Genomic DNA, 14,534 nt, shown 5'->3' on the forward strand with positions numbered 1-14,534 from the left:
GGGAGCAGCTTTCGCAGCCCGGCCTTGGCCTGCTGCTGCCCCAGTCGAGCGAGAAGGGCTGCCGAAGGGCAAACCCAGGTTATTCACTCCTTCTTTTGTTTTGTTTTGGTTTTACCCCTGACTTGCCTGGCCAGGTACGAAGAAGCTACCCACGAGCTCATTAACGAGGAGCTGGGCATCGCATACCCCATCATTGATGGCATCCCATATATGATCCCAGAGGCTGCCAGGACGACTCAGAAGAAGCCCCCAGCTGAGGGCTCGGAGCAGCCCTGAGGACCCACCAGCCACAGCGGTAAACCGGGCCGATGGCCAGAGGAGGCATGCTCCCCTCCCTGCCCACACTGACTGTACTTGTTCCCCTCCTGTCCCTAGCAGGCTTGTTTTACTCAGCCAGCGTAGATGAAACCTTCCCACAGGGCTGCACCAGCACAAACAGCTTATGTTTCTACAGTCTCCTCCTTCCCGTTACAATACCAGTTTATGTATTCTTCCACCTATGGACCTGGATGGGGATTAAGCTTTTTAGGCACAACTAGTGCAATGTATTTGCTAACCCCTGGGCTTCTCTAAAGCAACACAGTTTATTTAATCTCATCAGGTAGTGCAGTTGATTTGAGAGAGTTCCCTTCTGGCACTAGTGACTGTCGTCATTTTTCTACTGGTATCTGGAACAGTATGAAGTCCTCTGCAGCAGCCTATTACTTAATTACTGCTAAGGCAGATAAAGAGGAGGAATAACAAGAAGCACTAATTCCTTGTAGTGTATCCCTTCAAGAGTGTTGTGCGTTTGTAGTGGCAGTAATGAACATCTTCTAGGTGATCATTTTTACAATGAAGAACTGTAACCTGACCGAAATAACTGATCTTAAATAATAAGCACTGACAACGTGCAGCGATAGGAATCTCTCTTTGAATTACGAGCTTTGGTTTTGGTTTGAACTGATGTGTGTATTGAAATGTATTTGTCTCACTGTCAGAAGAAGGTAAAATAAATTAGGCTGATGTTTAATAACAAAACTTGAGTTAAATGAAGAAATTTACGTGGATGATACCCATGTCTGTATGTCCAGTAGCTGCTTGCTTGCTTGGGTTTGTTTTGTTTTGGTTTTGTTTTTTAAGAAAAAGATGGGGAAATGACAGTGCTGCAGAAAAGATGTGCATTTGGGGATTTTGTTAGAGTGGCCTACAGCATATTCCAGGGTCTGCTTAGGAGATGTATGTCCCTGTACTATTTGTTAAATGTGTCTGAGTGCCCAAGTTTGATAGCCAGGCTGGGTCATCTTCGTTCAAGAGGCATCTCCTGACGTGTTAGAATTAAAATAAGTCCAACTGAGCCCAGGATTTGGTAGCCAAGTTGGCAGCTACAAATGCTGTTTAAGTATGTAGAGTATCTTTCCCCTTAGCATTATCCTCCTCAGTAGAGAGGGAACAGGAGATGGTTCTGCTAAATACTTCAACCTTCCCTGTTTTCATTTACAGCAACGCTAGAGAATGGAGTGACAGACCACTATGAGGGTGTCACGTGCAAAGTTCTCGGTACTGTCTGACAAAAAGTCTTAACAGGACACAGCTATGAAGGGGACAGGTTAATGCTATGGTATTTTTATGTTTTGTTACTGGGTGGTTTATATCTGCAACACAGACACATGAATGGCCTTTACCTGCTGAAAAATTCAGAAATGCAGCATCAAGTTGTAAATACTGCAGACCTCAGTGTCTCTTGGTGGGATACTAATAATGCAGTCAAATTGATCAGGCTGCTGCTAGGCAAATAATGCATCACTAAGTGACGCACAGTATGAAAGGTGGTGCCCACAAGAGGTGTATTCGAAGGCTGACGAGCTAAGTGCAGCTGTTTGTTGAGGCTCCTTGTACAATCAGTGGAGAGAGACTGTAGATCTAGAGGACAGTACAGAGCACAAGCCTTATTGCCTCCGTAAATAAATGCCTCTTTCAGCTGATACAGTGAGGAAGGGGGAAGGAAAGGTAGCTCTAGGAGCCATTGTGAATCTTCTCCTAAGTCTACAGGAAGGAAAAGCTTTGACAGCTCTGGTTGGCAAGAAGGCTTACTTGGAAAGAACCAGAACTGGGTAATAGGGCACTGAGGTTGATAGTTCCTGCTGCACAGGCATGGTGCCAGAGTCTGACGGGCTTTGTGTTAGTGACTGATACGGCACATGGTCCCTGATCTGAGCTCTGCTCTGGCCAGGTGCCCTGTTCCCACATCAGCCATCTAATGGCTTTTGCAGGACAGGGCTAGCATTGCGATACCTGAAGAAAATACAGCTGCCAGAACCTTTGGGTTTGTGTGGAAACCACAGACTAAAGCCACATGGAGATAGCAGCAATATAATGAGCTTTTCATCTCTCTTGCTGGCACTATCCTTCCTTTCCCTTCAGGTAGCATCTCCGTGAGAGAAATGGCCATTGTGGCTATGTCGCTTGCTGGCCTCTAATGCTGGCTCCCCGGCCACCAGGTTTTTCACATACAGCAAACTAGCCTAGAGTCCTTAAAGTCAGTCTAGCAGTAATAGTAATGGACTTTGCCAATTACCAGTTTCCTGAGCAATCCTATTACGTTACCCCAAAGCAAACTCAAAGTAAATAGCACTGCCACTAGCATTTAACTTATGCCAACAAAGCTTGATGGCTACCTGGAATAAGAATGTAAGATACTGCCCTCCAGATTTACTCTACATCCCCCGTGGAACATGTAATAATTTGATGAGTAGTTGTTTTGTTGTATGCTCAGTGAATACTGAAACCCTTCTACGAATACTTCAGTAACACTGAAAACCAAAGAACACTGCAGCAATATATTCAGAGCTAGCAAGTAATACAATTTGGTATCTTACCTTTAAAAGCTTCCTGAATTGTTCGGTTGGTACGTGATTTAAATGGCTCCATATGTCTTGCAGAAGGCACTGTCTTCTGACCGGAAAAAACCAGAGTTCCTGGCCCATCTGTATTAAGTGTGTCTGAAGATTGAAGAAACAGTGTGTTAGCGGTGTGTTTATCTCTTCTAAATTGTAAAAAAATTTGCCACACTTACGCCACTAAAGGGTCTGGACAGAGCATTGCGTTCTGTATAATGAATGTCAATCTTGTCTTGCATGTCAAAGATGCATGGATATTTGGTCAGCTTCCATAGGGCCATCTGAAATGACAGGGAAGAAAGAAAAAGACATGCTGATTTTCTCTTGCAAAATCAGGGTTCGGGGGTACATGTGCAGACTGAACTGGCAGTCTGTACCTTGGCAAACTCCTACATCTCTGAAACACGCCCTTGCTGTGTACCTGAACACTACAGCACCAGAGGCACACTTTCTAAAACCAGCTTCTAAACACTTCTGTGAGTGGGAAACCCTGACAGAGAGGCACCTGAACTGTCTTGTGTAGGCAGACACTTGTGTTACAGTGCCCCAAGAATAAAACAGAGACATAGTGATTTTAATAGCACCTTCCATAATTCAGCTAAACCAAAACACATAGTAAAAATGTCCTGGATACCCGTGTTATGGTATATTGTTGTTAACAACTGTTGGTTTTATTATCTGTAATACCAAAAGTAGATAGTGGTATACAAAATAATCTAATTCAAAGTGTTACATCTCCAGTGTGATAAGGCAGCAACTTCAGGTAATGTCCTATTTGGCTTTTGATTCTCTACTGTTTCTCAAACTCCTTCTCCGCTCTGGTTAATTGGTAAAAAATTGGTACATAAGCAAATTAAAGCTTATGGAAGAATTAGGCAGTTGCCCTGTGGATTCCAGTCAAGGTGCCAGAAAACTGCATTTTTTGCCTAAGGGAGCCCCTATTATCCATGTTTCCATTACATGCTGCTTCCTGTGATGCCAGTTGCATTTGGTAGCTAATTTTCACTCCTTCATGTCGTCAAGAAATTAACCATTTCACAGATTATTTTTTATTACCACGGTTTTGTTTTTAGATGTAAATAAATTGAAATGCTCAATAGGGTTTCTATATAAAAGTTCAAAGAGACCTCACAATATTTCTGTTAATTAAACATAATGAAATCCAGAGTAACAAGAAGTATAGCAACCATCCCTCGTGGTGCTATTTCACACTGATCACCAGTTCAAAGCAAATAGAGCTGCTTAAGATGCTGAAGGACAGCTTCGATTCTCAGAACCAGGGGTCATCTCAGGAAAGGCACTATTGTAACTGCTAAAATACTGGGATGGTAAATGGCTTGCATAATTTAGAACAGCTAGAGGACTAGGGAAAATGCATGGTCTTTGAGATGTACTGGGCTAGAGTCTAGAGTTGGCTTTCATATATTTCGACTCATTTAAAGAAAAGAGAAAAAAAAAGGTGTTTTGTACTGCTGGTAAGATTTTATACTTACTACATCTGCATTAAAGAACTGACACGATTTGATAATCACTTTCACTTCAGGCACATAGAAGTTGTTTTCTTGTACTCTGAAACCAGTTCTGGAGTTCACCTGCATTGATACATGCAATATGAAAAGGGGTGTCAGCAGACCTGGTGAGCGATGTGTCTGTGTGGCAGGACAGGACTAAGGAGTAACAGGGCTCTCTGCAGAAAGAGCTCTGAGACCCTGCACAGAAGTGGAAGGATAGAAGTGCTACAAGTAGCAGAGCACTCAACAGTGAGAAGTCTCAGAAAGCCAAGTATAAACTAGCAGGAAAGCAATTTCATTTACAGCGAAGACCCCTTAGCAGGACCTCATCAGGAAAGGTATGTTTCACTTTGAGTGTCTTCCATGTTGCAAGACAATCTGAAGTTCCCTATTCACATTCATACTTGTTGCCTGGCAAAGATAGGATTTGGGGGGGGGACAGTGAACATGTAAAGCTCCAAATGATGTAACCACTTATGGAGGAGTAGGCCTGCTGCACTTTTGAGTTTATTTATCTGGATAAATATAGATTCAAGAGTCTAAACTTTGAGGCCCAAATCTGCATTCTCAGCCAAAAGGATATTCAATTCTGAACAAAATTTAACAACTCTCTCTGATTCATACTAAGCGTGTGCTTGAGCTCTTGACTTTCCTAAGCTTTGAACATCTCAGCAGGAGAAAGGATGGTTGTCAAGAAGAATACAGTTATTGCCCCCTTTCTTCCCCTATGCAGCTAAAGATGCTCTAATTCTATTGTCCCAGAAAATTTCTCAGGTAACAGGCTCTTAAAGCATCATGCACTGTTACTGTAGCAGCCACGATGTGCCAAACAGATGGGTTGTCTTTTAAATGCTGTGAGCAGTTACTGGGGTGAGGGATCTTACCAGCAGAAAGGGGAATGGGCATGCTACGTAATGGACAGCACATCCATAGCTCTGTACGCATCAATGCATGCACTCCTCACACCACTGAAAGCATCCCTCCCCCTGCTAGGGCTCTAACATGCTTCAGCTCTTCATTTCTATAGAGGGTCAGCCAGGCACAAGTCAAGAGCAGGATTCTTTCAAAGCTACGCTGGTGTAGAGCCAGAGATTCCTGAAGTAATGTCAAATGATGAGGCCCCATGTTCCCTTGTAAGAAGGAAACCCAGAGAATTCAACAAGTAAAGAGGGTTAAAATGCTCTAACTCATACTGATACCTCCTATCTAATCAGAATCCAAACACTTTCTCACCTGGTAAAGAATCTGCAGTATTTGCAGAGTCTCTGTTTCATGTGGGTGCAGGTTGTAGGGGTTTCTTTGCAAACTGCTGACTTCCGTGATAAATTGAGAGAGGTTTTTCTGGGAAACCTTCTGATACAGAATGACCAGCTCCTTGAAAAAGGATGTTTCTAGATTTGACCATAGGCATTCTGTAAAGAAAACAGCTAGTGAAGTATCCATAACAAGTAACATGCAAATAACTGCAATTTCTGGATGAAGCTGCATTTTCTCTTTTTATCAAATGAACTAAACCAAAAAAAATGCCTAATTTTGCATTACAAAAGTTAGTAAACCTCAGACTGAGAATTATTTTTTTTCTTGTGTCTTGCTGTGTAGTCCCCATGTTTCTACTTCTACCGAAAGCATTTATTCCAGGCTGAACTCTGGAACAAATTACATCGGTGATACTACTCTTGCTCCACACCCAAAAATGACCAAGCATTTAAATCATTCAGTTCTATCACCATAAAACCTTACCAAGAGTTTGCAGATCCTTTGGCTGGAGCTTTGTGATGGCTTGTGCTAACAGCCTGAGAGAACGGAAAGAGCTGTCATCTCTCCCCTGCAGAAGGAAAGGCAAGATCAAGTAGACTCTGAAATTTTCAGGTGAGATGGGAGAGGAAGACAATGATGGCAGTAATTTCTCAATCTCCTTTTGCACCTTCAGAGGGGAAAAAAAAAAGAGACAAGGGTTAAAAATGCAATTATGTTTTGCCAAAATCATCTATGAGTTAGGTTGGCACAGAATTCCCAAGTTTCATGCACAAATCCAGAGGTCCTCAATATCTGTGTAGTGAGAATCCTTACATCAGACCCTTACCTCCTGGAAGACTTTTGGCTTCTTGCTGATCTTCTCATAAAAATGTTGCACTTCCGACATGTCTACACCCGAGAATTCTTTGGAAGTTTTGAAATGTTTGTCTCTATCACAAAGGAAAAAAAGAACACCAAATGATGTGAGCAGCTGTTTTTTGTTACTGCCGGAATAGTGAGGCATCCTAACATCAGAAAATACTTGGAAAGTTCAGCCCCAGCTCCAGTGGGTATAATTTCATCTGTTCTAAGAAGATATTCTCACTGTGGTGTGACATGATTAATATTCTGTCCTTCCTGTCTTGTGTAGCTGTACACTGCTAATAGTAGGCTTCCTGTATTTCACCCTAAAACAATTTGCACTTCAGTGCTGGGAGGAGCTATTATGGATCCTTTGGAAACTGTAATATTGCCTAAAGGGCTTATCGTAGAATCATAGAATCATTTAGGTTGGAAAAGACCTTTAAGATCATCGAGTCCAACCGTAAACCTTACACTGACAAGTCCACCACTAAACCATGTCCCTGAGCACCACGTCTACATGTCTTTTAAATACCTCCAGGGATGGTGACTCAACTCTTATCATTATCGGTCAAATGTCGTTATGGGATAATCTGCTAGAATGTGAGCTTCTATAGCAAATTTCAATAGGACTGGGAGGATCAAAAACTTAATTTTAGCATGGGCTTTGAAAAATACAGACTATCTTCTTGCAAATTCAGATATGACTAACATTTTCTACATATGTGGCCAAAATAACACTTTCTGGTCAGTTTACGTGCAGCCAATATATTCTGTTACGTCTAAGTCAGCGTACACTACCTTTTCTCCAGGAAGCTTCCATTGATGCAAGCCTCAGATGAAAAGATCAGTCCAATATTCCTGATAGTAAAAAACAAACCAAAGTCAATCCTTTCAACATGAGTAGTAACTTCAGGTTTTTAATTCTGAAAGAACAAAAAACGTGTGTACAAGCGTCTGCACCTGACCACATAAAACTTTTCTTAGCACCACTTCATTGACAGTGTTGCAGAAGACCTTGTATTTGAGGAGCTAGTGATCTTCGGCAAGCCACCTCTGCTCTCCTGGGCCTTGTAAGGGAATCTGCTCAAGCGCCCCATGCCAGCCTGTGTCGCATGCTGGTGGGCGTTAGGATGGATATATCTTCTCCTGACAGGTTGGGACGTTATCTGATTTTGTTTGTTATGTAAAATAAAAGGCACCGCGGCATGGGAGGGAGGAGGAACCCCTCCACGGAGAGGATCTTTGTAGCACACTGAGGGAAAATCCATCAGGGTATCCATTTGCTGTTGCACAAAAGCTGGGTTCCCAGTGTCTGAAGGGATGTTAGACTTACTCACTACCTCTATTCCTGGCTCTATTCTTATTAAAGCAGCTATTTTACCAAGCAATTTGCTGTCAGGACCTTCCTATTAAGATCTGGAAAGAACCCTCTCTCTCTCACCCTCTCAACAACCACTTTCCATATGATCCAAACTCTATAAAAGTAGTCAGGGAAACATTTAGATCCAAATTAGCCAAGATTTTTAAATGCTCAAAATCAGCAGCTGGAGTCAGACTTCCCTAAAGAAAATAACCTCCCACGTAAGATCTGAAAAAAGACTACATAATCATAATTCTCAGCCATAAGTGTAAGGCTTCCTACAGTAGTATATATACTTATTGCTTTTGAAAATGGATAACTAAAGAAGGGATCACTAATTTTTAAATGCTGACACACACAAAACATTCCAGTTTGGGTACTCTAGATTACGATTTTTGCACGAGGCCTTGGTCTGCAGACCGAATCTTTCACGGATTTAACTTGTCAGCTCTTCATCAACTTAACAACCATGCTGTGCAAGAAGAGGAGGACAGGCTTCCGAAGCCAGGCCGTACGTCTGCTCTGTTCCTGCAAAAGGGTTATCGAAGGGCTATTGCTTAACAATATCTTTTTTTTCTGTGCAAAAACTAGGTAAGAAGCACTGGTACAAGATTCTGTCTCGGTAAATTCTTGAACATCAGTTCCTACAGTAGTCTCCAAAGAATAATAATTTTTAGAGAAAATCATGTATCAGGGAAAAAAAAAAAACAAACAGCAGGTTTCTGACTTACTTTTTTATAATCTCCCAATGTTGCAAACTGGAATTAGAAATCCATGCATCCACTTCTTTATCCTTCAGAGTGGCAATTCCATTCAAATAGGAATTCTATGTGAAATGCATGGAAATACTGACAAGATTACAGGTCTACCAGATGGGATTCTTTTTTTCAAGCCAATCATTACAAGAAGATTTCAGCTTAAGTATGAACAAATTAATGGTCTTCCAGCATGATTCAGATGCATTAACCACAGAACAGATACATAATTGCAATACAGGTTAGTTTCTGGGTAAGCATGGAAAGAACTGCAAGAGACATACATGAACTTGGAGTGCTAAAAGCAGGATGGAAAACCCAAACGTTTCCAGCAGTGATATGAACAATGGTAAAATTAGAAGCCATGATCAAACATGCACATACCTTGTTCTTGCAAAGGACAATACGTTGGTTTCCTCCTGCAATAATTTCAGTCGCCTTTTGTGATGCGTTGCTTTCTGTGAAAGAATAAAAAGATTTTCAAAGGAACATTTGAAGAGACAGTCATTATCTTCAGAGAGTCAGTGCACAGATGTGGAACAGTAAAAAAACCCCTCAGATAGTAGCTGTCTGTCTGAAAGTTGATTCTATGTGGCCATTACCCATGATGATAAATAAAGCAGCAAATGGAATTATCCACTGTAGAATCTGTAGGGATGACCAAGCAAGCATGAGACGATGTTAGCCTCTCAGTGTAAACATGAAATCAAGAAAGCAAACATCTCCCTGGAAGAAACGAATACAGATTGTACACATCTGCAATGGTCATTACCCTGACAGGATTTTCCAGCATTCACTGGTGAATTGATGGGAAGTGGTATCAACTGATTAGGCTTTCTCTCATCTTCCAGCTGTCCTTCTTCAGCAGCACCAAATGAATAGACTTTGTCCAAGGAGGGGACATAGACCAGGGTGTGCAGTCTATTCAGAAAAAGAAAAATGGTCATAATGATCTAATACCACTGGGCTAGTCAGAACAAAATTTACAGATACGTTTTCAGAGTGGTGAGCTGAGGGTTGTCTTTAAAAGTCCTGACAGTCCAGCTATAGAATCCCTTTAACCAAAGTCTTAGGACCCTTCCTTCCATAAACATTCAGCAATAAAGAAACACATGGACTCAAATTTCCTATACTATCCTCTAATGCTTGTTGATTTACCCTGGTTCCATGTACAAGAGTGAAGTGTTATGCCTTGCTAGCCTCACGCCCTTCTGTTTTTAAAAACGCCACTTCTATGCTGCTGAGCCTGATACAAAGCCCAGGAAAGTTGACAGGAGACTTTTTTCCAGAAAGGCGGAATGAAATTGGATAATTATCACCACTCTTCGGTTCTTTCTAAGGACCCACCAGTTTGTCAAAGTGAACGGGAATTCGGTGACTTTCCCAAGGCAGGCTTTTGACAGTCTTTTGGCCTTTAGAACCCAGTACACCCTTCGTTTCTTAAAAGAGTAAAAAACCAAGGGTTTCTGGTGGTTTTTGCAGCCCTTTCCCTCTGCTTGGCATGGGCTGAGGGTTCTGCTTTCCCTGGGGCTGTGGCAGGAGGGTGGCTTACACTTGAAGAGTGAATGATATTCTGACAGTGCTGACCTACTGGGATACAAGGATTTTAACATCTTGGTGACTCCCCTCCCTACTGTTCTTCAGTGATTCCCCTAAGACCTTGACCTTAGAAGGCACGTTATTGGTACTTTCCCACCTGCCGCAGGCAACCTGTGAAACTCTTGCTCCCCACAGCTCGGCCACCACACGAGGCACGAGTTCGTTCCGGGTGGAGTTGTGACCAAGCTGGCCAGCCCCTCCTGCTCCAAAGGTGCACACCAACCCCTCCTTGAAGATGAAGAAACAAACAACAGGATCACTGTATTATTAATGGCATTCAAATGGTCACCACCGAGAGTGAGAGCCAGCAAGACACAATATGTTACATGGGACTTGATTCAAAACATCCCTCATTCAAACACAGGTAGAATTCACTTCGCACCAAGCCTAATCTTACACTGTCTAATGTCCAAATCATTTAACTCCTGAAGAAAGCAATTTAACTCCTGAGAATAACTCCCCGTTGCTTAAGAATTCTACTTGTATGAGTAAACCCTAGTGCATTAGCTATTGTTCACATTTTCTGAAGTTCCCAATATGGTATAAAAAAGAAAATATTTTCAAAAAGTACTGAGAGTTGAACTGCACTTCTTTGCCCCAGGATTCCAATTCACCATCTCCCTGCAAAAGTTTGCATGCAGGTTATGGGAATCTGAGAAAAGGCCAGTTTTCCCCATAGCTTAGTTAGCATCATCCCTTGGGGATCGTCTTCAGACTCAGATGGAAGCAGGTGTTGCCACCCCAATTTCTCCGTGCATATCTTTTAGCAGCGTATCTTTTCTCGCAGGGTGAGGTCTCAGATGCTGACTTTCCGTTTCAGACTCACCTTGGAGAGAACTGCAGTATGGTCTGCCCCACATGAGATAAATACAGTCTTCCAGTGCTCTAACGCTCCAACGTATGATGGGCGGTCCCTGTCTGGAAAGAAGATCACACTGCTAAAGTGAGAGAGTACTGGGGGGTCTCACACAAAGAAAGATTTAGAAAATAGGGGAGGTTAGCGCTTTTCAGTCCTCTCTTACAGCAATTCATGTATTTACAACTTGGTTTTGAGTTTTCTACCCTCCACTATAACATACTCTTTCTCATAATGTTCTGCCTTTTTCATAGTATTTTCTTTTCATTCACATTCGATCTGAAACAAAACGCAGTGCTTTCACATCTGCTTGCCAAAAGGTACTTGGCTTCAAAATATCTGACTTTCAAGGGTGTGGACTCATTCAGATCCTGCTGACTTCAGGTTCTGTCTGGCTAGGGCAACTCTGCTCTAGCCTTCTAGGTTTGAAGACAATGGGTGATTTTAATTCTTCTCTCACCTTGTGTTTACAGAGAATTAAAGAAAGCAAAGAGGTATAAAATGAATTTCCTTCATGGAAGACTGCCTGGAGAGAGGATAGGAGTGAAAAGAGACCTCTGAGACATATGGTTTTAAGAGCCCACGCTATCCAGTTGGCCACCTAAAATGATTGGAAGTTGTCTGTAAAAATACAACCCCTAAACCCCTTATCCCTGCATGCCTTTCCTGGTCAGGAAACAAAGAACTTATCCAGATACACTTTCTTCAACAGACTTCACTGTCCACTGCTGCTCCAAAGGGGCTTGACAGTCCTGAAGAGCCACTCCTGCATCTGCAGTAAGCTCACTGACCAGGAAAACACCTTCCTACTGCTGTCCGTCCTTACCTTCTGTGTCTCCAAGTCCCAGCTGTCCAAAATCGTTCTTTCCCCAGGAGTACACAGCTCCAGAGAGTGACACGGCGGTGCTGTGAGCTCCTCCAGCAGCAATGTGAGCGAGTGAGAGGCCCTTTAGTCTTTCCACCAGCTGCGGTTGGGGGATGAGTGTGGTTTGGCTCCCCACTCCAAGCTGTCCGCGGGCGTTCTGGCCCCAGGTGAAGAGCTCACCTCCTTCACACACAGGACAAAAGAAAACAGCTCAGCCTCACTGCTTCCCTTGAGTCTTTGCACTTTGGGAGTGGGAGCAAAAATCAGTGCTGTTTTTAGGGATCTAGCTGCAAGGTGAGACCATCAGCAGCAACGAAATCTCCCTGTTTGTTTCTGACCCCTTTGGGGCAGTCCCGTGCTGCCTGCGTGACTCAGCACAGCAAGAATAAAGGCAGGGTGTTTCCACCTCTAAACCATATTTGCAAGAAGTTCCCAACCGGAGAGGTGCTCCAACTTAAGAATGATCAGGTCTGGTGACTGCAGAGTGGGGCAGCCACATCTGCTCTCCACAACACACCTTTGCGGAGGGGTAGTGCTCAGAAACTGGAGAGAGACTGAGCTGCAGGTCCCTGGGTGCTGGGAGGAAAGGGCAGCACTGATAGCCAGCGCACTTTGTGTCCCCCACCCATCGCTCATTACTCTCTAATGGTGTCACCAACTACTGGAAGGAGTTCAAACACTCCCTTCCGAGAGCAAGCCTGACGTAATGTGACTCCCATTTGGAGGAGAAGTGTGTTTGAAAGAGGCTACCTCTGGACAGTGCCATGGCGTGCTGGTCCCCACATGCTATTTGAACAATATTTTGGTTTCCTAGTTCTTTCACCAGCCTACAAAAATAAAGGGAAAAAAACACAAATCAAAATAGATACATGCTGTGCCAGGAGACAAAGTAAAGGAAGAAGATCCTCTGCTCACCGAGTCCTAGCATATTTAGTGGGAATTACATGGAAAAAAATATAGGTCACCTGTAAGTTGATTCACCGTGCTCTTAATGCTAACCTACTGCAGCTGCCCTAACTGATTTGACTGTGGTTTGCACCATGGGAAGCTGGAAGAAAATCAGGGTCAGCCCTGGGCAAGTTAACAGAAAATCCCACAGCAAACTGCTGTGCCATTTTTAGATGATGGTTACCCTCACAGCTTAATTAGAAGGTGGCAACGTTCAGATGTGCGTGGGTCTTTCACCCGCAGCTTTCCCAAGCCACGTGTGGTTTGCAAGTCATGTGCATTACTCTGGTATACGCTACCGAATCTTACTAAGTTTGAGAGAAAGCTGTCTCATGTGCATCTCAAGCAGCTCAGATCTTGACATTATCCTCAAAATCAGTGCACTTCTTGCTGGGTAACAAAGGAAGATAAAGTTTTGGGTACTAGCAATGAAAGTGTTCCATTTCCCTCTCTACAATAGGAACATACCTCAGTCTCTTCGATATTACTTTAGGAAAAGTGGGCCACCTTCTCTGACTGTTACCATCCACACCTCCACCCCATGAAAGCTTCTTACCTTGTCTTAGAGCGGTCAGCTGAAGCTGTAGCCCACTGTTCAGAGAGCTTCCCATCAGGGGAGAGAACAAGCATATGTGTCGCATCATGGTTTGAACATTGCACCTTCTCATTCCTCTGCGACTGAGTGAGTTCTGCAGAACAAATATGGACAGGCACGACGGTCACGCTAAGGCAGCGGGCATCTTAACTATCTCAGCCCCCTCCCCAAGATCTCTGTGTGCTACTGCTTTCACCAAGAGCTTCTGCTCCTTAGGAAGAAGTGAGACAAGTGTGTATGACTTATTTTTTCAGGCCAGTTGGGGTTTCAGTGTCCTACCCACTGCCTGGTTTTATGCCAGACAACTCTCCTGGCTATCACTGAAAGACATTTCTCCATCTCAGGCTGCTGTGCCACCAGCTCCCAAGACGATCAGCAAAACTTCAGCAGAAGCACATTTTGTTACTTTTGCACAGTTGTGGAGAGTGTCCTGGGGAGATGAAGCACTTCCTGAGGTATCTGACTGCCCTTGTCACACCGACTTGTCACAGCCTTGGGGATAGGATGCCTTGAAGTCAAATGTTTTACAAGACACTGGAGAAGCAATGATGGAAAATTCACACATTGCCTATTTGCAGCAGAAGGAAGTCCCTTCTTGCCTGCAGCTGATGGGCTGCAGGTGCTTTCCTGACCCTGAGGCACCAGATCTACTCAGTTACTCGCATGTGGCCCTACTGCAGCACAAGTGCCTGAGAGCCAGGATGCCCAAGTGTGAAAGGCAGTCATCAGCAAAGCCTTCCCTGATTTACCTAACGCTCTGGAGACTCACTGTCCACCCTTCTCCCACCTCCCCAGCTTAATCACAGCATGTAACCAGAGAGGAAGATTCAGGCCTATTGCCCGGCATGGTCTGCCTCCTTCCAGCCTCCCCCGACTGCCGCGCACCGGGACACGTTTAAGCACCTCACGCAGCGCCTCGCTCTCCCGAGGGGCAGCGCCGCAGGTTATTGCAACTTCAGCGGTTTCATCTACACGGACCCGTCCCGGAGGGTCTCACCGCCGAGGGCTCCGGCCAGGAGGCTCCCACCCCCGGCCGGGCGCTAGCCGCCCTCCCGCCCTCGCCGCC

General features: G+C 43.9%; 3 protein-coding genes across 3 annotated transcripts; 2 read left to right on the forward strand and 1 right to left on the reverse strand.

Moving 5' to 3' along the window:
- Positions 1 to 44: 44 nt before the first annotated feature.
- On the forward strand, positions 45 to 276 carry PYURF (PIGY upstream reading frame; the record flags this gene model as incomplete). The annotated part of the gene is made up of 1 exon (XM_009583530.1): positions 45 to 276. A coding segment is annotated over one exon (232 nt), but the record flags the coding sequence as incomplete, so codon positions are not given.
- Positions 277 to 308: 32 nt separating this feature from the next.
- Positions 309 to 539, forward strand: PIGY (phosphatidylinositol glycan anchor biosynthesis, class Y). Its single transcript, XM_009583529.1, has one exon. It carries the CDS (start codon positions 309 to 311, stop codon positions 537 to 539), a length of 231 nt encoding a protein of 76 aa, XP_009581824.1.
- A 1,089-nt stretch (positions 540 to 1,628) lies between these two features.
- HERC3 (HECT and RLD domain containing E3 ubiquitin protein ligase 3) lies at positions 1,629 to 13,562 on the reverse strand (the record flags this gene model as incomplete). The annotated part of the gene is made up of 15 exons (XM_009583531.1): positions 1,629 to 1,634; positions 3,056 to 3,160; positions 4,373 to 4,471; positions 5,624 to 5,802; positions 6,131 to 6,314; positions 6,474 to 6,576; positions 7,289 to 7,348; positions 8,582 to 8,676; positions 8,990 to 9,063; positions 9,378 to 9,526; positions 10,302 to 10,432; positions 11,031 to 11,122; positions 11,887 to 12,108; positions 12,676 to 12,752; positions 13,430 to 13,562. Coding segments are annotated over 15 exons (1,709 nt in total), but the record flags the coding sequence as incomplete, so codon positions are not given.
- Positions 13,563 to 14,534: the final 972 nt, after the last annotated feature.

Source organism: Fulmarus glacialis, unplaced genomic scaffold, assembly GCF_000690835.1.
Source record: "Fulmarus glacialis isolate BGI_N327 unplaced genomic scaffold, ASM69083v1 Scaffold51068, whole genome shotgun sequence".
Lineage (NCBI taxonomy): Eukaryota > Metazoa > Chordata > Aves > Procellariiformes > Procellariidae > Fulmarus > Fulmarus glacialis.

Bases quoted from the DNA above. Each gene is read 5' to 3' on its own strand.
- PIGY (XM_009583529.1), top strand. From the start codon at position 309: ATGGCCAGAGGAGGCATGCTCCCCTCCCTGCCCACACTGACTGTACTT.